General features: G+C 34.8%; 3 protein-coding genes across 3 annotated transcripts; 1 reads left to right on the forward strand and 2 right to left on the reverse strand.

Annotated features, from left to right (window-relative positions):
- Nucleotides 1-339: 339 nt before the first annotated feature.
- LOC143583891 (pentatricopeptide repeat-containing protein At4g33990-like) lies at nucleotides 340-2,826 on the reverse strand. Its single transcript, XM_077066074.1, has 2 exons — nucleotides 579-2,826; nucleotides 340-474 (listed from the first exon to the last, which is right to left on the reverse strand). Exon 1 carries the CDS (start codon nucleotides 2,632-2,634, stop codon nucleotides 580-582), a length of 2,055 nt encoding a protein of 684 aa, XP_076922189.1. The 5' UTR covers nucleotides 2,635-2,826; the 3' UTR covers nucleotides 340-474; nucleotide 579.
- A 4,905-nt stretch (nucleotides 2,827-7,731) lies between these two features.
- Nucleotides 7,732-8,587, forward strand: LOC143583892 (regulatory-associated protein of TOR 1-like). Its single transcript, XM_077066075.1, has 3 exons — nucleotides 7,732-8,081; nucleotides 8,164-8,265; nucleotides 8,448-8,587. The coding sequence occupies exons 1-3, from the start codon at nucleotides 7,986-7,988 to the stop codon at nucleotides 8,535-8,537; spliced, it is 288 nt and encodes a 95-aa protein (XP_076922190.1). The 5' UTR covers nucleotides 7,732-7,985; the 3' UTR covers nucleotides 8,538-8,587.
- A 1,232-nt stretch (nucleotides 8,588-9,819) lies between these two features.
- On the reverse strand, nucleotides 9,820-14,074 carry LOC143583894 (TOM1-like protein 6). The gene is made up of 9 exons (XM_077066076.1): nucleotides 13,873-14,074; nucleotides 13,172-13,250; nucleotides 12,964-13,062; nucleotides 12,165-12,281; nucleotides 11,966-12,093; nucleotides 11,734-11,815; nucleotides 11,204-11,289; nucleotides 10,780-11,115; nucleotides 9,820-10,363 (listed from the first exon to the last, which is right to left on the reverse strand). The coding sequence occupies exons 1-9, from the start codon at nucleotides 14,013-14,015 to the stop codon at nucleotides 9,829-9,831; spliced, it is 1,605 nt and encodes a 534-aa protein (XP_076922191.1). The 5' UTR covers nucleotides 14,016-14,074; the 3' UTR covers nucleotides 9,820-9,828.
- Between the last annotated feature and the right edge of the window lie 11,969 nt (nucleotides 14,075-26,043).

The raw sequence follows: 26,043 nt of genomic DNA on the forward strand, positions 1-26,043 counted from the left end.
CCGGCTCGCGAGCCTAAACGAGCCTATAATTTTTATAATATATGTTCCATAATTATTATTTAATATAATATATATTATTATGAAAAATTAACTAAATAATATAAATTATGTTATATATAGAACTATAATTAAAAATAAATAAATATATAAAATTAACAAATAGTAAACGAGCCATGCTCGAGCTTAAGAAAAACCACTCACAACATGCTACAACAAATATTCAGCAATGGCTTTGAACGATAATTTTTGGTGATTTTAGTGTTAAAGTGTAAATCAGTAAATGAATTGATTTGTTGACCAAAGTGGATCAGAAAAGTAAGCAGCGTGTATAATATACAACCAACCAATTTTAAGATCACACACCTCACTTAGGTCATTCAAAATCCCAATTTGGTTATGTATCTAAAAAATATAATTCAAAAATAACTGGAATTACAGAAAATGAAACATGTTCTATCTACCTAAAAATATTATCTAGATGCAGATAAAACTCGCAGTCATGTGTTAATGAAATATGATATAACACGAACACGAACACGAACACGGGCACTGTATCGAGGGGTAGATGAAAATCATACATCACCAATAATCACCACAAGAACATACACCGTCCTTAAAATTATGAAACCGATTAGAATCCCTCACGATAATTTCCCGCTCAGTGATTCTAGATATACGCTTGGTGGCACTATGACAGTCCCCACACACGCGCAAATTCTTAAATATTCTAATAGGCGTTCGAGCAGGAGTATTAATAATACCATACGCTATAGCCAATCTTTCACTGTGACTAGTAAGAATATGCTGCTTTTCATCTTCCTCAACGTCCTGCAACACAAAACTATAATCGGGAATATACCCGAGAATCTTCATTTTTGCTGTTAAATTTTCCAACTCTTGATATATTAAATCACATTGCGGATGTGATTGGTTCCCGGTGTAAAAAACCTCCATTTTATTATTTAATTCAATCGAGCTCCAACCCGGAGTCTTCTTTAATCCCTTACTATTAGCCAATGATCTCACTGTATTCACACCATCCCATTTGCCTGCATTCGCGTATATATTCGATAATAATACGTAATATCCGACATTATCCGGATCAACTTCTAGTAATTTATCCGAAGCCACCTTACCCAAATCAGCGATTCCATAAATCCTACACGCACCCAAAAGTGCACCCCAAACCGAAGCATCTGGCTGTAACGGCATACCCTTTATAATATTATATGCTTTTTCTAATTGTCCGGCCCGACCCAACAAATCAACCAAGCATCCGTAATGCTTTAAGCTCGGTTTAATCCCGTAATCATGTTGCATGATATCAAAGCACCACTCACCCTGCTCGACTAAACCCGAGTGGCTACACGCGGATAATAACGAAATGAAAGTTATCGCGTCAGGCTGAACCCCTTCATCGAGCATATTTTTAAACAGCTTCAAAGACGTTTCTCCCTGTCCGTGTATACCGAGACACGATATCACAGCATTCCACGGGACCGAACTAGTTTTCGGGACTTGGTAAAATAAGTTCATCGTCTCTTCCACTTTCCCGCATTTACCATAAAGATCGATTAGACACGTTCCTATAAACACGTCCAAAAGTAGACCTGTTTTCAAAACCCACCCGTGGGTTTTCGCCCCGTCTTTTAGGGCTCCAATATGAGCATAAGCCGGTATAATACTAGCCCACGTTCCTTGATTCGGTGTGACGTGTTCAGTTTCTATCATCATACGGTACACTTGAATGGCTTCATTTGCTAGACCGTTTTGACCGTACCCCGTAATCATCGTGTTCCATGAAACCACATCTTTAAGAGCGATTTTATCAAACAATTTCCATGCAGAATCAACATTTCCCAGTTTGGCATACATGTCAATCACCGCATTCCCGATGATCACATCTTTTTCAAACCAACATCTCCTTAACACAAAACCGTGTACACATCTGCTACTTTCAAAATCCCGAGACTGAGCAATACCCGAAGCAACACTTACTAGTGTCAACAAATCGGGCCTAAACCCGTTCATTTGCATCCCATGGAAGAACTTAAGTGCACGATCCGGATCATTATTCTGCTCATAAGCAGCAATTATCGAATTCCACGACACCAAGTCTCTCATCACCAAACTATCAAAAACCTTGTGTGCATCCTCTACTTCACCAAACTTTGCATAAAAGTTAATAAACGCATTGCCAACAAACAAATCAGACTCCAACCCGTGTTTCACAACATATAAATGTGTCAATCTTCCTTGCACCATATTATCCATTTGTGCACAAACCGGGAGAATAGTGGATACCGTTACAGAATCCATTTTAACCCCTCCGTGCCTCATCTCATCCAAAACCTCCAACGCCTTTTCACCTTTCCCGTTTTGACTAAACCCTGAGATTATGGCGTTCCAACAACCCATGTCCCGAAACGGCATATTTGTAAATATTTGGTAAGCAGCATCGAATAAACCGAACCGACAGTACATATGTACCAAAGAAGCTGCCACAAACACATCCCATTCCAAACCCGTTTTCAAAATCAACGCGTGTATTCTACTCCCGTTGTTTACATCCCGACACGCTTTTAACACAGGCGGGAAAGTATAGAAATCTGGCTTTACGTCATACTTGAACATTTTGTATAAACATTTCACAGCAGCATCTGTAGGAATGGCATTGCGAACATATGCAGATATGATGGAGTTCCATGTGTAAACGTCTTTGTTCGGGATTTGATCAAAGGTTTGTTGACATAACGAGATGTTACCGAGATTGGAATAAAGATTGAGAAGCCGAGTGGAAATAAATAAACTTTGGACCTTCCCCAACACGATAAGTAATGCGTGAAGACATTTGGCGAGGTGAGTATTCGTGGTTGAGTGAAATAAAAGGTCAACGTCGATCGCCCGATTATCACTCCCATTTTCTTTTGGTGAATATGATGTATGAAGACACCGATTAAAACAAGAAAGTTGTGAAATATAGTTACTTTTGTAGTTCCTGGAAGTAAAATCAAATACATATATATGAATTAAGGTTTAAAAATGTGAATCAGAAATTAGTAATAATAATAATAATTATAATGATGGATGAGAAGAACAAAGAGTCTTACCTACCTCCAATAACAAGCCTGAGCATTGGATATAGAATACGACTCGTGTTATTAACACGTATATAGATTTCTAAGCCTTGAAACGCTGCCCTGCAATTATTGTGTTAAAAACTCAGTTATATGTATTTTCAATATAGGTGTCGATCACTCGAGCCATTATGAAAAAGGGCAAATGCCATAAAAAACCAACATACTCTCTGTTTTTTTTTTCTTGTTAAAGTCCCTCAACATTATTTTGCATGTTAAAGTCCCTTCACATGTTAAATTTGAACAAAAATGTGACATAATTTTAAATACAACTAGTAGATTCCCCACACGCGCGTTGCGCAGGGAACTCAGCAAGGTAGAGAAACTCGCCCGTTGAGGCGCGAACAAAAAAAGGGTCAGTATCAGTATGGTTTGTTTTGACAGCCGCATTCGCTATAGCAACCGATGAGTCATGAGCATAAAGAAAACAAAATCTGCTTCAGAAAAATTGGGCTTAAGTAAAAAGATACTATAAATCTAAAACTAAATAATAAAAGCTTTGTTTTTATAAAACTCAAAATTTTGAGCCCGTGATTTCGGTCACCCCATGACTAACTGACCATAATACACCGAAGTCCAAAACGACAAAGATTCATTCTGGTAAATTTACTCAAAATTCCTGTCTGCGGAACTGACTGTAAGTATGTATTCGATATGGGTTTCAGTTTGCAGAGTTGCACACCCCTACTATCAAGTCTCTGAAGCTACTGATTACATTTATAATTATTTGTTGTGCAATAAAGCGATTTACTCAAAACAACCGACTTAATTTAGTCCTAGCCATTATTTAATCAAAACAACCAACCAACCTAATTTAGTCTTATCCATATAAAATATTAAAGGTCTGCTTCTTTCTTTTATTGAAATTTTAAATCATTTATGTTTGAGTTGTAGATTAGCAGAATAATGACTACCTGCTATAATCCCAAACGGATCCAGGATTTTTTTCAGGTGGTGCACTGCTTTTAGAAGCTTTAATTTCCCGGAGTTGGATATAAAAAAGTTCGGGTCGTTTCGATGGTTCGGGCAAAGTTGTTACATAATAAAAATACGATAAAATAAAAAGACACCGTCATTGGAAATTAAAAAACACCTAATATAACAATGGTCTTTACAAATTAAAAAAATATATATATTCATAGTTGTTCCCTACGAGTCTTACGAATCAACAATTACAAACTAACAAATTACAAATTGTTCACACATAGAATAAGTTTAATTTGTTAATTAGAAACAAAAATTTATGTTTAATTAGTTAATAATAACTATAAACTAAAATTGAACAAATAAGTGAATAACCTAACAATTAACAATATGAATTGAAGAACAATTAACAAATTAACATAAACTTACCGGAGGTTTGACGAAGTAACAGTTAGGGTTGGTCGTCGGGACTCAGGTGGCGGTGGCGGCGGCGGTGGCTGACTGGCCGGACTCCGAAGGGCGGAGAGGCAGAAACAAGCCGTCGCTTGTTTGTATTTGTGAGTTGTGACTGTGGACAGGAAAAACAAAAATAAAACCAAAGCGTTGTCGGTCTCGGGATTTGAGGCGGAACTGAATACGAATTTGGTCGGTTTTGGCCACGTTTGTTACGGAACTACTGGAGCAAAAATAAGGAAAAATAAATATAAAAATTGAGTGGACCAATTGGGTGGTGTCGGCCATTGGTAAAATCGAGCTGAGGGACACCGGGTTTGTTGCTAGGAAGGTTGTGCTTAAGGCAGAAGCAGGAAAAATTGCTAAGCACGAGAAGACGTGTGTTGAGAATCAACATGCCTTCATTCCTTTTGCTTTTGATACTTCTGGGTCCCTTGCCCCCGATGCTGCTACGTTTTAAAAAGAGTTCAGCGGGTCGTGCATAGTAACTCAACGACGCCGAGGAACGATAACTTTGTTTTCAGTAGGATCGGTTTTGCCATTCAAAAGAGGGTGGCGGCGCAGCTTGTTGCCCGCTTACCTGCCTCTATATTGCAATTGGATCCGTTTTAAAATGATATATATAATTGACTTAATTGAGCGTTATTGGTCCTGGGTGTTGAGACGTTGAGTTTATGTGAATTCGATTGATTTTCGTCACGTTCATTATGATATCGGAATGAAAAAAGCAAAAGAAAATACGAAATTGTCATTCGGTCAGCTTCTGTTATTTCATTATGGTACTAGAACGGAAAAAAAAACCAAAAAGAATGCTAGGCCAAGGTGCCGCCAAATGATCTAATGGTGAGTTAGCTCGATTCGTGAGTAGAGCCAAATTAGTTAAACTAATCATAAGTTTCTCCACCCTTTATTTTATTACAGCTAATAATAATATAAAAAAAAAGAACATATATATACACAAAATTAATACCTTAACATTAATTACACAAAAACTAATTATCTTAAGCATTAATTATTCTCCATGAAAAAATAGTCAAAACATTAATTACATGAAAATTATTAATTATTATTATCTTAATAACTAAGTTAAAACCAAGGTTTGCTAAGGCATCAGCTTCAGCTTCAGGCCACAACAATGAGTTTAGGACTAACTGATCCTATTCTACATGACCATGAATCTTTAGACAACAGTCTTCTTCCTAAATCAATCATCTACAGCACGAGTTGCACTCGGTTTTTCAAACCGGTTCTTACACTGGCTGATGATGATGATGATGATGATGAGGAGATTATAACTCGACGTAAAGTAAGAGTTAAAGATGCTTTTGAATGCATCATGAGATGTCAAAGTTATTGTAAGTATAATCCGATATTTTGATCGTGTGCATGGGTTGGTTTTTGATTTTTTAAAGATTGTAGGGTGTGCACGGGTTGATTTGGGGAAAAACCGGACCAAAATCTGAAATTTCAGGTTTTGAGTTATTTTTTCGGTTTTTGAGGTTTTGGTTTTTTCGGTTTTGCTGGTTGGGCTTAACAATGAAAATCTACAAGTGGGCTTCTGTTTTTTGGGATTGATCAATCATTCAATCCATTAGGGGTATGTGTGGTTCGGTTTGGGTCGGGCTTGAGCTAAAACTGAACAAAAAACGGAACTTTGGTTTTTGAATTTTTAAAAATCGTAGAGGTGTGCATGGTTCGATTTTGGTCAAAAATCGGAACACCAGTTTTTAAGGTTTTGAAAACTGTTAGTTTCGGTTTTTGGTTTGGGCTTGGTTTGGTTTGGTTTCAATTTTTTCAATTTTACCATTTGGGCTTAATATTTTGGGCCGAAAACCGAAAAATTCCTTAAAAATAATAACTATTGACCAAAGTCTTTTTGCCCCTTAATAGTTAATTGATTATTACATATTTGAGCTAAAATATTCGGGTTTAACTATATATTAAATTATTATAAATTATTTATAATTCGTAATAAAAAGTGAAAATCTGCATCTTAGATTCGATTATGCATTTTCGGTTTTAATTGCACGCAAAACCGAAAATTCGGTTGTTACGAAAACATAAAACCAAATTATCGGCTTTTCAGTTTCATACACACCCCTAGAAAACCGTTCGGTTTTTGGTATTTAAGCTTGAAAATTTTAGGCCATAATTTTCATTTTGAATAATCAACTGATTAATATACATTTGAGCTATTATTAAATTCTTATAAATTACTTTTCAGACGGTTGTAATTTTAATAGTCAAGTTGCTCGTTGGGACACACAGTTTGAAACCGGTGCTAAAACTGCTTTGCTGCAACCATTTTCTCCTATTGTGGTGGCTGCAGATGACACCGAATGCATTAGGTATACGAATCGCTTTGTATTTGTTGAAATTCTTAGCTCTAGTTGTGTAGTTATGGATTAAACTTAATGATCGTTAAGCTTTTGTTGGACAAACGGACGGTTCATGAACACTTTACTGAACGAAATTTCGTGTCCATGTTCGTTCGTTTATTTTGTAAACTGACACTAATGGACACAAAACAAAAGTAACCTGACACTAAAGCACGTTCGGGACACAAATGAATATAAAAGAACATAAACAAACATATATAAATTTGAGAATAATAATCATTAAATCAACACAAAATCACCCAAAAATCCGGAAGTACGCCACATAATATCCATAAGTATATCAAAATCGTAATAGTAAAAATAAATAAATACATAAATAAAAACTAATAGTAAAATTCTAATATATGGACATATACATGTAAACGAACACACTACCGAACGTTCATGAACACAACTAAACAAATGCGGCCTCTGTTGGTGTTCATTCGTTAAGCCTACCAAACGAAATTCTTTGTTCATTTATTAAACGGACGAACATAAACGAACTTCCTGTAAAACGGTTGGCCGGACGTTCGGTTCGTTTACATCCCTATTTGTATTTAATGTTTTCTACACAGTGTTGTATAACTCGTTGGTCGGACGGTGGGGGTACCGACTCAGGGTTAATGGATTGGAATTTTACATACAAAATTTGTTTATATAAGTTATATATAATTTTTTAATTTTGACTGATTTGGAGTTCATTTTGACCATTTTGACTGATTTGAAATTTTATCGAGGATTAACCAGCGCCTAGGCACGATTTTTACAATCATATTTCTAGATTGTAGTTTGATATAATATCTTTGCATTTGATCCATATGTGAATATTAAATTTATTATTTTTTTTCTAGAGTATGGAATTATGAGGAAACTACATTGCTTAATAGTTTTAACAATCATGAATATCCAAACAAAGGAATAATATCTAAATTATTGTTGCTTAACGAGCTCGACGATAGCTTGTTGCTTGTCGCCTCTAGTAAGTTTACCATCCCTATATTCATTTGTCTTGTTAAAATCTTGATTAAATTTACATGCTTTATTTAATCTAGGTGACGGAAATGTGCGTGTATGGAAAGATTATACAACTATGTCGAAACAAAAACTCGTAACCGCGTTTTCTTCTATTCAAGACGGAAATGGTGTGAATGCTGTAGTTGATTGGCAGCAGCAGTCGGGTTATTTCGTATGTTTTAGTATTATTAATATGTGTAAATTTATATTTTACTGTAACGAGTTATAAGACGTTTATTTTTATATGGTTGTAGTATGCTTCGGGTGGAATTTCGTCAACGACGATATGGGACATGAATAAAGAGCAAATTCTAAGTTCTATTCCTCTAGCATCAGATTGCAGTATTTCAGCATTGGTAAGTCAACTATTTTAAACGATAAAAGTAAAAGGACTAAAGTACCCTCACGTGTGACTAGACTTAACCTCAAAATCTAACGCCAGTTAGTCCAAAGGACGTAAAGTGTTACAACATATGAATAATATTAAGGACTAAAACTGTAATCTATTCATTTGTTACTTTATTTTGGCTGGATTTAGGCTGCTTCTCAAGTTCATGGAGGTCTATATGCAGCTGGATTTACGGACGGCTCGGTTCGGTTATTTGATATTCGAACACCCGAAGGGTAAGTAAGTTTAGCATGGAAGTTTAAAAAGTTTTATGAGTTTAACAATGTGACATATAAGAATTAAAATGATGTTATTGTTATGATATTTTGATGCAAATAATTTTCTAATATATTAATTCATTGAATAATAAGTACATTTTTCTCGGTTTAGGCCTGTTTGTGTTGCCCGACCCCACGCTCCAAGAGTCGAACGAGTTGTTGGAATCGGTTTTCAGCCCGGACTTTATCCAGCAAAGGTAAATATAACCAAAATTGTTTCGGGTAAAAAATATATTTATTTTTAATAAAATAATATTTTTTTATACATCTATTTCAGATTGTGAGTGCATCTCAAGCAGGAGACATTAAATTCCAAGATATGAGAAATCAAAGTGGGCCCTACATGGCCATCGACGCGCACCGTGGCTCACTAACCACACTCGCTATACACCGGCACGCGCCACTTGTAGCCAGTGGCTCAGGCGCCAGCCAACTCATCAAAGTATTCAACACTGAAGGTGAACGGTTAACCACAATTCGCCAATCACCAATCTTCATGGCCCGAAAAGTGGGGCCCACTTCTAGTCTCGCCTTCCATCCGTACCAAATATTATTAGCAGCCGGGTCCACCGACGCCTCTGTTTCCATCTATGCTGATGATGCCTCGGGCCCGAGTCCAATGCCCGAGTTTCATAGTTTGGTGCTTAAGTGAACAAACGGGCCGGATTGGGCCGGGCAGGGCCTGGTTCAAGCCTCCCTTTTACCATCTTGCTATTTAATTTATAAAAAAATTTCATTTGTTTTAAAAGTCTTTGCATTATATGTACAATTTGTCAACTTTATTTGTGAGTGTGATGAATAGTAAAGTTTTAGCTACATAGATTTTGCCATGTGCATTTAGTTTAATTATAAGTTTTAAATTCACTCCTTATCCCATAATTTATACTATAAATAATATACAGTCTCAGCCCATTTAATTTATTAATAATTTTATTTTCTCTAACAACTTGCGTTCGTTAACTTTTGTAAAACAAAAAACTACATAAACGGTTGTGATTTTTTTTCTCAACGTTTGGATATAAATTATATTATAAAACGGGGTTGTATTTGAAATAAAGCATTTTTTTTAATATCGTAGACTATATCGAGTGCCGCTTGACAAACTTAAGGGATATTGACCAAACAACATTTGGTACCAGTATCGGTATTATCAGAACCAATATTCAATTTTATTGTTTTTGGTTTTGATACGAAAAGGTCTAATACTATCGTAAACATTATTTTATGCTTTTTCATTATGTTTTTTGATTACATCATTTTCTGGCACCGAGCATACTCGGTCCAGAAGTCCCGGGTGTGGCACTAGTCCTTACATTACCAAAAATATTAAGATCTTCAAACAATCTATAAGAAGGAACATACTGGTTTGAACCTGAGCCCGAGCCCGAGCCCACACTCTCACCAGTTCCAGGCCCGTTATAATATGACGAGGGCGGGTGAGTAGAAGCATACGGGTTACAATAATATCCAGGAGTGGGAGCCCATTGTGGTAGAATGTAGTTGGGCTGGTGTTGAACGGGTTGGGCCGGTGGTTGTGGCTCGTATTCAAGTTGTGGGTGAGTTTGAGCCCATGGGACCACGTAGCTGTTCATTGGCGGTTGAGCCTGCGGTTGGGGTTCTACAACGGTTGGGTTGGATTCGGATGTGGACGGCTCGGCTGGGGATAGTGCAAGGGTTAAAAGGTTAATCATGTCCTCTTCCTCGGTTTTTTTATTGGTTGGAACTGGCAGGTCGGCTGGTACTAGAGTCATAGCCAATAACGGGTCCGAACAGTCTTGAGACGCATCGCTTTGTGTGTCAAAGCACCTGCATTTATAAACAACGCAACCCGGCCCGCATTAGCAATCTTATCTCCTTTGGTAATGAGTCAAAACTGAGAGAAAAGGAGTAGGGGTGTAAATAAGCCGAGCCGAGCCCAAAAAAAATAAGCTTGGTGGGCTCGTTTATTATTTATTTAATCGTTTTATTTACATACGTGTATATTTATTTTTATATACATTTATAATTATAATTTTATAAATATATAACATCATGTATTTTATTAAGTTATAGTTATTTTTATTATAAAATATATATTTATTATATTAAAAAAACAATATAAAAAACAATATTATATTTATATTAATAAAGTCTTTTAGGCTTAGGCTTTGTTTAATATCAGCTTATTTCAACTTTTAACGAGTCGGTCTTGAGTAATAAGTTAATAACTCATGAGTGACTCGGCTCGTTTACACCCTTGTAAACGACAAAAGAGACTCGGTTTTATAACTAACCTACTACTTAATGGAACATCAACATAATGCTTTGGCTCTTCTTCCTGTATTTCATTACTTGATGAGCAAGTAACTATTGCATAGGCTGGATCACTTGATTTATGTTTGACTTCCATACTCTTCACATGTTTGACTCGTGACCGCTGAGTCAAAAAACTCGGTGGTTGATCTGGGACCGGAGAACCAGAGGCGATAGCATCATGTTTTTCGATGACATATTGCAGGGCTTCATTGAACTGAAGCCCATGGTTAAGAATATCCTCATCACTGTGACAAACATGAACATTTTAATGTTTGTAACATTTTAAAATTTTAAAAGCGAGTTCAAAGTGGTTAAGATTAACGAGAATCGTACGTTGTTGATGATAGTGTATGCACTAGTTTCTTTTGGTTTGATCGACATTGGTCGTAAAGATCAATGATAACCTCATCTTTCACAGCCTGCATAGATTAATACATGTAAATGCGTCGGTTTTGAGTTTTTGGCATGCATATATAGGTCGAAATGAGTTATTATTTTTAACTTTTTTTAAAAGGAAACAGGTCAAACGGGTTGAAAATAATCAAGTATGTGACTATGTTCTCAACTGCATAAAAGTAAGTAGGTTTTGGTTTGGCATATCGAACCTGTTAAAAAAACAGGTTGTGTTTGGGTTGACCTGTTTAACCCGTTTAGTTAAACAGGTCAACTCGTGAACCTGTTTAGTTATATAGGTTGACCCATTAAACCGTTTATGACCCATTCAACCTGACACGACTGGCACTCCTATCTTAAACCAATTGGTTTTTGACTTGAACTAAAAATGTACCCGTTTTGACATGTTGACTGTTGTTGACCCGTTTTATAATCTTAACCAGTAACTATCTTTATTCGCAACTGTTTACCTGACGGTCTTTCGGATCTACTGCTTGCAACATTTCATATAAGAGATCCAAAACATCCCTCATAGACTCCAAATTTGACAAACTAACAAGAGACAAATAAACAAGTAAGTTTGAGTTTTTATTATATTCCAGTCACAACTTATTTATATAATAACTTTTGGCCCGTTTCGTCCCAACCGGCCCGACCCATATAAAGTTGCATATTTTGCGCTAACCCGCATGCTTTACATACCTAACCATATTTTCGGGTTCATGACTTGTTGAGGAACTGGCTGCAGCTTGATGGTGTCCATAGCTAACCGGTGGCATGACAACAGGAACCGTATTTGGTGGCCTGTTTGGAAATTCGACTCTACAACACTGTTTCAGTGAACATATATTAACTAACCGTAAATGAACAATGGCACCTTGAGTTTCATATATATACTTACCCTTAGTTCTTCATAAGCCAGAAAATATTGAGCAGTTATTTTTCCTCCTTGACCACGAAACGCTTCTTGCCAAGCTTCTATAAGTGCCAAGATTTTCTCCCTTACCCGCATATGCGACTGCAAAAATCGTTTTTTCGTCAAAACGTCTAAACGCATTTATGCAAATTCGAGATTCGTTAACCTATATACGTACTTAGGGGTGTAAATTTATGACACACCATGAACCTAAGTCCTAACATGAATTGTGTGGGTTTGGTTTAGTATAAACGGGTTCGGATTAGTTTCAAGTTGAGCCCACGAGCATGTTTAGCTAAACTGGTCGTGTTCATGTCCACGGGTTGATCCATTTGACCTTCTTTTTGATCTTTTTTAAAATGTGTCTTTTGTCAAAAAAAAGAAAAATTAGTATGCTATGTAAAATTTTGAAAGTTAGAATATAAATTGATTATATGTTTATAATAAAGATATAACTGTTTCATATAAATTTACATTTTTGGTTGTAAAGTTATAACTTTAAATCATTAATATTATTATAAAAGAAACAAATTCAGGTTAAACAAGTCATGTTTGTGTCGACTTGCGAATTATTGTGTCGTGTTTGGGGTTCATAATTACAATATTCAGGTTTGTGTGATCTTGTTCAGGTTGGACCCGACAACCCATGAGCACGACCCTTTTAGCACCCCTATACATACTAGATTCGACTCACATATTGTAATACTACACTCTTAAGAGTCGAACCCAGACACTTTTATAAATCTTTTTAGTACAAATGTACAATGATAAAAAGAAAGATAACCTTTTTCTTGACAATCTTGATCATCTCTTGAAGTATTTTCCTCTCGGCGATTTGGGAATGAACGTGTTCGCTACAATTTTTAACGATCGTTTCCAAAAGCTACATGTCAACCATGCATGAAGTTAAAACGAACTACTACGACTGGCTTTGTTGTTTATAGTAACAGTAACAGTAACAGTAATAACAAGTTTGATAAAATATGAGATACCGTTAAAGCGAGTAGTTGCACATTTGGATTCTTGTGTTGTAATCTAGTTCTCACAGCTTTTATGTAGTCTTTTGCAAGCCTGAAATCATAAATGACATGAAACAATGGCATTAAGACTATTTTTTTTCTTTATTTTTTTTGTCGAAAAACGTCGATTAGTCATAATTAACGAGTTACATGATGGATAAGATGAAATATTAAGACCAGGGTACTCATTTCATTAAATAATTTGAATAGTTTTATACCCGCTAAAATTGTCCCCAAAAATAAATAATCGATTGTAAAAAGCTACAAATGGGCTTTGCTAACCGATTTACGATCGTGAAACCAGTAGTGGGACCCACTGTCACGTGTCATTTATTTTGTCTAACACGTACAATATAATTTCAATGTTGGGTAATATCACATGTAGACCTAAAAAAAGGAGTTTACGGAATGCACATCCCCTTTTGTTGTCACATCAGTCATTTCATTTGGTATATGGGCGTATAGCCTCACATTCGTTTCTCAACACGGGCATATTCCATCAAATCATGTCACATGAACAAGGGGTTGATTGGTAAGATATGTGATGTTTGTAAGAAACCATAGAATCTAACAAAACACATCCAAAATCAAATACATGTTTTTTTTTTAAATTTAACAAACAAAAAACAATACCAAACATTGATGATACAGATCATAGGACATAGAAAGAATACCAAGGCTTAGAATTAATGGTGTCACAAATTCCGATATTAATTCTCCAATCGGGACAACTTAAGAAGTCGCTCGTGGCTTTATCAACTCGAGCATAAGCATTAAGAACCGACGGTGGCGGTGAAAATGGGAGCATTGGTATCATCTTTCCTTGATCAAATTATTTTTTTTGGATTACAATTTTCCTTTATTGAATAGTGTTAGAATAAATATATTATAGGTGTTGATTGTTCATATGAATAGGACAATGGAAAATTGTCAATTTTTAATGGGAGATAAAAATGGGTGTCTAAGCATGTTTTTTGGTTTCAAATGCAAACAAAGAGGAGAGTAGTGGCTGATAAACTTTTAAAAACTGTTTTTTATGCTTATATTTTTCAACCTAAACAAATCTCATGTTTGTATTCGATCGATTGAGTGACTTTAAAGAAAAAACCTGGACGCCCTCAGGATTGAACCCGAGATCACAAAGAACCCGATCTTTCTTGACTGAGTTACTCATACCTTTCCCAAAGTGTTGTAAGTGGGAATCAAACTCGGTTTTTGTGAAAGTTATTTTAAATAAAAAAAACAAGTGACATAAATCAAACATATATGAATCATAGTACTATTTTGACGACGATTTATCTTTTCAAGTTAACTTGACGTATGAGATAATAGCGAATAAAAACAATCACTAAATAATAACGAAGTTGACATAAATAACAAAAGTACAAGTTCACGATGAAAGGTACGCGTGTATATATATATATATATATATATAGTTTTCTTGATTAAAGGGGTGTTTGGGATTGCTTATTTAAAATGTTTATTGTTTTTTGGAGAGGCAAAATGTCCAAAATGCTCCTCCAAAATCACCTGAAAGAGGAGTATTTTGGACATTTTGGCTCTCCAGAGAGCAATAAACATCTTAAATAAGCAATCCCAAACACCCCCTCAAACTCTAGGAAGAAATCATCACAGGCCACTATCGATTCAAGCAATCTACCACTAATTTCTTGAAGATTCTTTCTAATTTGATTTAAGGGGCTAGTTCTTGGTTTCCGAAGATGAAGAAATCTACTATTGATGGGTTAGGGTTTTATTCTTGATTGGTATTATTTTGTTTTAATTGATTAATTGAATGCATAAGCAATTTCAAACTCTGAATTCCTACATTAAATATATCGATGAAGAAATCTAATAATTTTATGTCCAATTTAGGGCTTGTATATTCCAATTTAGGGTCCAAAACATTCATCCTGTGTAGGGTGCTTTTCTTGTTTTATTAGTATGTAGGATGTCATGTTTTATATTTACGAAGAGGAATATTGTGTAGTTAGTGATTTTTTATTAGCCGAAGGTTCCTGTGAATGATAAAATGTTGATATCTTGTTAGCTAGTGTAGGAGTAAGGAATTGTATGTATGAGATTATGTATACTATAGTTATTTAATTCAGGCCTACACATAATATAAACACATACATAATTTGTTGACTAATGGTTGTATACACATAATCAAACCGTCATACACAGAAACTATATTTAAACAATTTTTTTATTAGGCAACCTGCACAATCCAAAGTTTAATAAACAGTATGCATGGAAAACATTTTTTTTTACACATGCTTATTATAGCATGTAAATCACATTGTAATTTATATTAAGATATACTAGGAATTGTGTGTATCAACATATGGTAAAGTGTAGGTTAGTTGTAATGATATTATTTTACTGTAAAAACTGTTTTAGTGTAGGTTCCTGTTACAGTGTAGGATAGTGTGAAACTTTTATAGTGTAGGTTACTATGATGTTATGTTATTGTGAAGATAGGTTACATTGTATGATGCTGTGAAATTTGTTTTATGTTATGTATGATCCTATTTGTCTATGAAAGTTTGTTTATTGTGTATGATGTTAGGCTAATGTATAGCTTATTTAGTTCCTATATAGGATATATTGTTTGTTGTGTAATCTTAGTAATTTTTTTTTTGTGTAGTTCAAGTTTTGATGTATATGGTATTTGGTGTGTAAGTATATATGCTAAAATGTGTAGGAGATGTTAGCCTTATGTTGGTTTTGGGTGTTTGATGTTTGGTGTGTAAGTATATATGCTAAATGTGTAGGATACGTTGTCATTTTGTACGTATTATGATGTTTTAACATGGAACAACACGCGGTTAGTTTTATATTTTTTAAATTTTTGTATGCTTTGAATTTTTTTTAACAGGATGAAAGACATTTATATTTTTGTATTCTTTTTAATTTTTGAACAAAATGAAAGACATCCGTCATTCAAAAATTCACATTCAACAATGGCTTGGTGTAGGCTTTGTGCAACGCGTGTAGGCCTTATGTAGGTGTGTTTCAATTATCTAAACGATTAATTCTGAACAATATAATATTGTTTTTGTTTTACAATGTGTAGGCTTTGTGTAGTCTTTATGTTGTATGTGTAAAGGCTGTTCAATCTTTGGGTTACAAACTGGAATGATGTGTAGGTTGTCATACGTAATATGTTAGTCTAGTTATATTGTAGCGGTTGTGTCACTGTATATCTTTGGAACTATTTTGTTGTGTTTGTTTTAAAATGTGTAGGCTTTGTGTCAGTTGTGTATGCTTATGTTTGTTTTTAAATGTGTAGCCTTTGTGCTAATAGTGTAGGCTTTGTGTAGTCTTGATGTTGTATGTGTGTAGGTTGTTTAATGTGTGGGTTACAAACTAAGAATGATGTGTAGGTTGTCATACGTTAATATGAGAGTCTACTTGAAATGTAGGCCTTATGTTATTGTCACCGTATACGTTATGTGCTAAGATTTTAAATCTTATTTTAAAAATTATCTTAGTAACCGTAATTTATTTTGTTTTATTATTTGTAGACCGGTGTTGGCAGAACCGGTTCATAATGCTGATGTGTTGACTTCTAAAGGTATTGTAACATACAAATAAATCGGTCTTGGCAGAACCGGTTCATAACGCCGCCTGTTGCAGGTGTTCGACAAAAGGAGAATTAAAGGAAGAAAAAACCGAAGAATGAAGACTATGGAGTTCCAACTCTAAGGACACAATCATCACCACACTCGTTGAGGGAGGGTTTAAAAAATTTAAGCAGGGGAACCAAAATATTACGTAGTAAAATGGGGGTTGGAAAAAAATTTTCGTTGAAATTTGATTGTATCTGCTCACTTTTTGGTTGTCATGTTGTCGACAATTTTGACACCACAACAGATATTGGGATTTCATATTATGATACTCAAACATATGTGTTGTTTATTAAGTTATTTATTAAATGTGGGATATGTAGTTGATCTATCTGTGCGTATTACCCTTATGAACATGCCTAATTTTTAGGTATATTATGGTTGTGTAGGTATATGATTGTCTAGGTGCATGATACAAGTACATTTCAATTATGTATATGAACACTGATGATCTTTTGGTTGTGTGTAATGTTTTGTGTAGGGATTAGGATTGTGGTTTTACAGAATACTCAATAAAGCATAAGCACCAACTATTAATAAGGTAAAAAAATGTTGCCAAGATTCTACTTTCGAATATAAACAAAAGAACTAAAGATTCTTATTTCGAAATGAACGTTTTATTAATGATGGGATAAAGGGATCTGGTATTTAAATTTCATATAATATTATAATATACATATTTAAATAAACAAATAAAAAATTCCAGCAACAAATATATACTTTCCATATAAAAAACTTATGAGATTTTACTATCCTACCCCTTCATTTAAATAAAAAAGAAAAAAGAATAGGAAATTCCTTATTGGCTGGATCCACTTCTCGCATTTCTTGCAATAAATTGATTTCTCTCTTGAACTTAAACCTATATATATATATATATATATTGATTTGAGTTTAAATATCTATGTAATAACTCTTAAGTGGTCTATTCAGGACTTGATAAACGTACAGTTTATACTCCCTCCGTCCCATTATAAGTGTCCATATTTGACATTTTCGGTCTTTCTTGTTTAACTTTGACCGACAATATTTTTTTTTATGTTATATAATATTTGATAAAATATATGAATGGATTGGGTTTTAAATGTATTTTATATTGATATAATTTTCATCAAGTATTATATGACACGAACACAAATATGAATATGTGATCAACAAACTATGACACTTATAATGGGACAGAGGGAGTATATTTATATATATGAATATGTGATCAACAAACTCTTGGCTGGAAAATATGAAAATTCCTGTATATATATTATACAAATTTTGAATTTCACAAATATTTTAATACAACATGCATTAACAATCTGTAACATGTCTCTTTGGTTGAATATTTACATTGTTTTTTAAATTAATACAAAGGTGTCTTGATATTTCTTGTAGGATCAGAAGAAGTGTAACAATGAAAGTATAACACAGGTACACAACATACATTAACATTAACAACCTGTAGTATTACTATTACTGCAACTTGCATGAGTATTTAAACTATTCGTCGAAGAATGACCGCGAGGTGTATTGATTTCATGTAAGATCACAACAAGTGCAACAATGAAAGCGTAATCAACGTTAGGATACACCGTCACAGCAAATTTGTCTTTTCCCAATACCACACTTTTAACCTTGTGCTTCTTATGCATCTGCATTTTGTAATATCAATTTTAAGTATATTTAACACATTAGTTTATAAAATTTAAAACTAAGGTTTACCACTTTACCTGAGCAATGATGGTGGTGCCATCTCTAGAAAAAAATGGTGCATGATCGATCAAACCAACTGCCTTTAACTTTGAAGTCAAAAACTTTTTCTTTATTATCATGCGCCAAGAACACGTTAAGTGATGTCTTGAATTGGAAATAAGAAGATCGTTTAGCACTGAATGTTATATCTTTTGAATTTGAACTATCTCCTCTAAAAACCACCCATCTATCGTGAGAACTCATCATCTATTCATTACATCATTTAATAAACAACCAGGCATTTGTAACTATAACGTGCACAAAGTTATAAACAAACAATAGACAGGATTTTAAGTTGATGAAATTTGAGGGTTACCATATTAAAAACTTGTAGGATTGATAGTGTAACTTAATGAAACTTGAGAGTTAACAAATGAAAAAAAAGGTGGTAGTGGGTAGTGAGGGTTTTTACGTAACTTTTAATGGATTCGAGAGAAAGCGTATTAAAAACTTATGGGGTTGATGGTTTAGCTCAATAAAACTTTTTGTTAGCATATGAAAAATATGACGGTGTGATTTTACAACTTAATGAAAGTTGAGGGTTAGCATATGAAAACCATTTTGATATAATTAGAGTTTTGACTTCTGAGAGTAATTATTTTAAAGCAAATTATATTATTATAATGTAGTTTAGCTTTTTTGTTTTCAATACGCTAACACACTCTAATTTCATCTCATTTGTATTATGAGATTTGAACCATCACCATTGAGTCTTTGACTCTTTGTAATTCATGTTTTTGTTAGCATATGAAAAATATGACGGTGTGATTTTACAACTTAATGAAAGTTGGGGGTTAGCATATGAAAACCATTTTGATATAATTAGAGTTTTGACTTTTGAGAGTAATTATCTTAAAGCAAATTATATTATTATAATGTAGTTTAGCTTTTTTGTTTTTTTGTTTTTGTTTTCAATACGCTGACACACTCTAGTTTCACCTCTACATTATGAGATTTGAACCATCATCATTGAATTTTGACTCAGTCTTTGACTCTTTGTAATTTATTTATGTTGAGTCTCTTATCTATGAAATTATACTCTTATTTCATATACTAGGCTAGAAACCTTTATGATGCACGGATTAAATAAAAAAACATTTGATCATAAAAAAAAAAAAAAAAAACACAAAAAGTCACAAGGGAGAAAGCGAAACCTTTTTCTGAAACGACATGATCGGATTACCAACAGCATCATGCAAAACTCGACGATCACGGACGCTCATAAACTTGCCTTCAACTTTAAACATAACGTCCCCGTTAACATTAGTGACTTTAAAGTCTCCATTAGAGAAAGACAAGAACTTCTTGACAATAACCAAATCCAACGCAGCCGGAGATATAAAGTCGTGGCTAAAGACATTGATTGGATTCGCTATTTGATCGGTAGGGTAGGTTGTTTGGGACATTGTGTAGATGTAGATGTTTAGGATAGTGTTGGTGTTGGTGTTGGTGTTGGTGTGAATATTGATGTTTATAATGATGCACCATGCCTTTTTCAAATAATATCAAATAATAATTAATATAAGTTGAATAAGTCGTTTGTTATTATGATAGTTGAGCATTTGAGTTGCTTCTATTTGTATCTCATCATCACCAGCACTCCTCTTAACTGTTTCTGTAAAGTGGACTTTTAATATATTCTCTAGACTTCAAATTATAACATTTTATTATATGTCATGTTGTTATAAACTATGCCGGTAATCAAACCACATGCATTAGACCGGTTATTGTGGGCGTCAAGGAGGCTTCAAAAACTTATGTGGTATGGCAGCCAGGGCGGCAAGGTAGGGGTTTCAAGGCATTACTGGGCGGCAAAGGAAAAGCTCAACACACGATGGGGCCGAAATGTTAAAGGGGCGGGGCTTTAACTATAACACGATGTTATTTTATTTACTAGGGCTATTTTCCTTTTTACTCACTTCTTCCCTCACATTTTTTAAAACTTTTTATATTTATATCTATATTAAGGGTGTATTTTTACTAATCGAATATGACATCTGAAATCTTAAAGATGGCTTTATTTACGAGAGGCCCGTGTAGAGTTTATAGTATGGTATGTCAATGAACTTTGCTTCCATTATTTAATTGTATGGGCCGGATGCTAAAATTGTATGGGCCTAAGTTAATTGTAATTGTAGACCCCATAATCCCCTATTTTGTTAATATTCTATTTGCACCATGTGTAAATACAAAACCATACACTTGATAGAGTATATAACATGCACAAAGTTAAAATGCTCCAAAATCCTTATACAAATATACCACTTTCGTATAATATATATGAATCTATTTGTAGTTTGATTAATTAATTAATAATCAACCTGAATAAAAAGCTTAAAAACATTTTCACAACTTCAGATCATCTCATTATATCACGCATCAATTCTAACACAAACCTTTTATCAAGCAGGTGCGCGCTATATATATATATGCATATTAATTCTAGTACAACGTTTTCGGTCCAGTTATGTTCATGAAGGCTTGTAACCTTGGCTTTGACGTTGAACTTAAAGTTGTTAAAATCCGTGACTGCGAAGTTAAATTTCTTGCCGATTATTAGCTCCACCTAAACTTCGGAGCTAAGAATTAGCGCTACGACTATGATCGAATTCACATTTGTTTCGGAAGCGGGAGGATGGCTTATTCAGGCCATTGTATGTGTGTAAGGATGATGTTTACGTTGGTGGGTATTCGATTTTAACAGAAAGACTACACGTTATGACTCATGGACAAACTATTGTATTTCATATTTAAATAAGATGTTATGCTAAAAAAAAATCTAAGAACAAAAATATCATACGTTGAAATGGTTCAGGATCAGTTGAACATCCCACTCAATCTATGTCATATAGAATTAAATGAATTTTATGAATAAAAAAATCCAGTCCTCACACTAGACTAGAGGTGGACAACAAAACCGGTTCCTGGAACCGGTTCGACGGAACCGAACCGGAACCGAACCGGTTCCTACCCGTTTTTCGTAGGAACCGGTTCGGTTCCGTTTCAACCCGACGATCCGGAACCGGTTTGACATGTTTGGAGGTGGACCGGGTAGGAACCGGAACCGAACCGGAACCGGTTCTGGAACCGGTTCGACCGGAACCGGTTCGGAACCGGTTATAGCCGTTGGAGTGGTTCTAGCCGTTGGGAAACGGTTTTATGGCCGTTTTTTGACCGTTGGGGTCAAAAATGGCCGTTTTTTGGCTCCCCAAACACCCCACTACTAGTATAAATAGGTATTTGGTGTAATGGGTTCATCACAACACTCAAAACGCAAACCCGAACGCAAAAAAATACAAAAAAACGCTATTACAACGTTCTGAGTTCTCTAATCTCTTGTTTTCTCTTCTTCTATATTCATATTTGTTGTTATGGCTGCCTCACAATCATCGGTTGGTCAAGGTTCCACCGCCGGACCAAGTTTCGTTCGTATTGTACCTCATAATCGTAATCAAGAGATTTGGTGCAATTGGGATTTGGTTGAATTGAGTGACCATTCATTGAAGGCTCGGTGCAAGTTTTGTGGGATTTATTTAAACCCACTTTCGAATTCAAATTTGAAGAAACACATCGAAAGACCGTATTGCAGGGCGTTGAAACAGAACGTCGAGTCGCAACAAACGCAAATGGATAGTGAAGGCGGAATATTTACATACCAAATTGATCGAGTTCAAGATCGTATGGCGAAGTTTGTGATTCAAGAAGCTTTGCCGTTTAGCCACTTCGACAACCCTCGCTTAACCGCCATGATTCGAGATACGCTTCAACCACAATACACTCACGTAAGTCGTCATACTCTTAAACGTTATTGTTTAAAATTGTGGAAGAAGGCCAAAGAGGTACTAATTGCATATTTTGAAAATATAAATACGGGAATAAACTTAACTACTGATGTTTGGTCGGCTCCACATGGTCTACCCGAATCTTATCTTTGTGTCACCGCTCATTGGGTAGACCCGTCATCGTGGGAAATGATGAAACGCACCATTGCTTTCGAACTCTTTGAGTATCCACATACGGGAGATAATTTGTTTGAAATTTTAGATTATGTTATAAAAACTTATAAACTAGAAAATAAAATATTTTCAATTGCATTTGATAACGCGTCGAATAATACATCGGCGGTTGATAAATTAAAATTAAAATATACGCCGATTTGCAATGGTGTATTTTTTCACTCAAGGTGTGTTGCACATATCATTAATTTAATCGTGCAAGACGGACTTGCTTCGGATGAGGTTACATCGGTTATAAACGATTTTAGAGTAATGCTACATGAAGTTTTTAAGAAAAGTAAAAAAAGACAAATGGATTATAGAAAATTTTGTAAAGATACGGGAAGAAAAGCTTTGGGAGCTAATTGGGATGTACCTCATCGATGGAATTCCACTTGCATAATGTTTCAAAGTGCTTTGAAACAAAGAGACACTTTACAAATGTTTCATTCTAGTCTTGCCGAGAATGATTTGGCAATCCCCTTTTCAAATGAGAAATGGGAAATTATCAATGACTTATCGACTTTTCTTGAAGTTTTTAAAACATCAACTACGAAACTATCGGGAACGTATTATCCGACAAGTCCCTTGGTTCTTTCGGAGTTATTTTTAATCGTTAACAATCTTAAAGAATTTGAAAATAAAAGTCCAATGTTTTCAAACATCATATTACCAATGAAGTTTAAATTAAAAAAATACTTTCTTGAATTGCCACCGATTTTTACTTGCGCCGCCGCTTTAAACCCAATGTTAAATGTTACGGGGGTTGAATGTGTGATAGACGAAATTTTTTCAGCCTTAGATATGCATGAAGTTGACCCAAACTTTTCAACAGAGGCACAAAATGATTTTAACTTGAATTTTAAATTTATGTATGACTTTTATATAAATAAATATGGGTCAAACATACACATGCCTACGCCGGGGGGGTCTTCATCAAGTTCAAGTGCTCCTAGAGTACGAGACCCCATGATTAGCCTTATGAACACCGTTCGCAACGTAACGGCTAAAAAACAAAGGGGTAACACCCCTTCAAGCGAACTAGGAAGGTATAGTGCATATGATTTCTCTACCGGTTTATCCGAAGAGGAATATGGCACTTTTGATGTTTTGGCTTGGTGGAAGGTAAAGGAAACCGAGTTTCCGATTCTTGCCACCATGGCCCGTGATTTACTAACCGCCCAAGCTTCTACGGTAGCTTCGGAATCTGCTTTTTCTCTTAGTGGCAGGGTAATATCGGTGAGAAGAACAAGACTGAATTCGGAGTCGGTGGAGATGTGCATTTGCTTGAAGGATCACTTGGACTCAATCGATCGTGTTCAACACGTAACCACTCTGGAAGACGAAACACCACTTGATGTTCGAGTGCACGACGAACAAGAAGGCGTTTCTACAAGTAATTCTGATGAATAAGTCGCCACTCAATAATTACGACGAACAAGAAGGCTTTTATAGAAATAATATGTCACAACTTTATATTTATAAGTTTAATGTTTTGTTAGTTTGTTTTTGAATATTTTAAAACATGTAACCTTTTTTTTTTGAACTTCTTAAAGTAAATAAAATGAATTTTATGTTAATTGTTTTTTTTATTTAACATGTTATACAAATACGAGCAGCGGAAACGAAAAACGAAAAAAAAAATTATTTTTTACACTGTAACCGGTTGGAACCGGTTACAGTGTAAGAACCGGTTTAGGAACCGGTCAGAACCGGTTCCACCGGTTCCGGGTCCGAGGGTTGGGGAACCGGTTCGGTTCCCTAACCGGTTCGAACATGGAATCGGTTTAAACAGTGATGTTGACTAATGGAACCGGTTCTGAACCGGTTCCGGTTCCTTTGACCAACCCGATTTGATCACCTATACACTAGACTATAAAATATCTAACACTCTTTAATAACAACTTTTACACCTACATTTGTAAATTTTTTATGAAACTCATGGAAAAACATGATAGTTCGCGTATATGTCATTTAATTTTAAAAATTCTCAACATCGGTTTCGGTTATAAAAAATTTAGTTAAAACTTGTTAGGTTGATTGTGTAAGTTAATGAAACTTGAGGGTTAACATATGAAAAAAAGGTCGTTGTGGGTTGTGGGGTTGTTTGTGTAGTTTAATGAACCTTAAAAGTTACCATATAAAAACTTGTAAGGTTAATTGTATAACTTAATGAAATTAAACTTCTAGGTTAGACGTCAACATATGAAAAAGGTTAGTCCTTCGACCATAAGCTTAGGCCTTAGCCCATGACTTAAGAAGTTTAGATCTTACTAAACGAATGGTTAAAAAGAAAAGTCTACCCGCAATTGCAAAGAAAAAGAACAACGAGTAACTGTAACGGGTTACATACAAACTTCCCACTTAAGGTAATTTATTAAGTGAATCACTCATTTGATGGTTTATTTTATTGTTTTAATATAATTTTATTGTGAAATAGGGATTGGGTTTTAAGAACTATACATTTATGAAGAACTTTAGAGTTCAACATTGTTTGCAGGAGTAGACAAATTTAAATGCATTAGATTATAAATTTTCATTATGCATTTGTAATGACGTTTGACGTACTTTTGTTAATTATATAAGATTTAGTTTTCTTATCTATTTTAATATAACCTAACCTAATCCAACTTGAACCAGACCCAAATATATTATTATATAGTCATAGACAAATGACCCCGTGAATTTTCTGGATCGCTTTAAAGTCTCCGTCAGAGAGAGAGAATAATTTCTTAACGATAGCAAGGCCCACTGCAGATAGAGCCATAAAGTCGGGGCTAACGAGAGTGATTGGATTCGCTATTCGACCCGTAAGGTAGGTTGTTTGGACCTTTGTAGAAAGACTATATACAAAGACTATATACGTGACAAATATTAGTTATCACTTATCAGTTTATGTTGAATAGGTCGTTTGAGTTGCGTCTATAAATAATCTCATCCTCTTGTTTTTGTCAAGTGGACCTCTAACATACTTTTCAAAATTAACATTTTATTGTATCATGTTAAAGACACTGACCATTCAATATTGGCGCCATTTGTATTTTCTGGGCTTGACTACTAGTCAATGACTAGGGATGTAAACGAGTTGACCCGAGCTCGACTAGACTTATGAGAGCTCGGGCTCAATTCGTTTATTATCTCTTATTTAATTTACGTACACTTTTAAATATTTTAAGAAAAAATCTTAAACGTGCCTAAGCTTAGCTTGAGCTCACGTGGTACCTTAAACGAGCAAAAGCTGGCTCGAGCTCGTGTGTGCAATGTAGTGTGAAATTAATATATCATAGACTAAAACAACATGTAGAAATTGCGAGACGCTAGTCGGGCGGTGGAGTAGAGGCTAAGATTAATCGGGATAAGCAGAGATTAGTCTGATATGAAATTAGATTTAAGTTTTCTAATATACGTATTTTCACCAAATTTTATATATACAATTTCAATTTTGTAGGGGTTAAAGGGTGAGGTGATTGTGGGG

Source organism: Bidens hawaiensis, unplaced genomic scaffold (genome assembly GCF_021521415.1).
Source record: "Bidens hawaiensis isolate Kalapana, Puna unplaced genomic scaffold, B.hawaiensis_p1.1 tig00032715_1, whole genome shotgun sequence".
In the NCBI taxonomy this organism is placed as follows: domain Eukaryota; kingdom Viridiplantae; phylum Streptophyta; class Magnoliopsida; order Asterales; family Asteraceae; genus Bidens; species Bidens hawaiensis.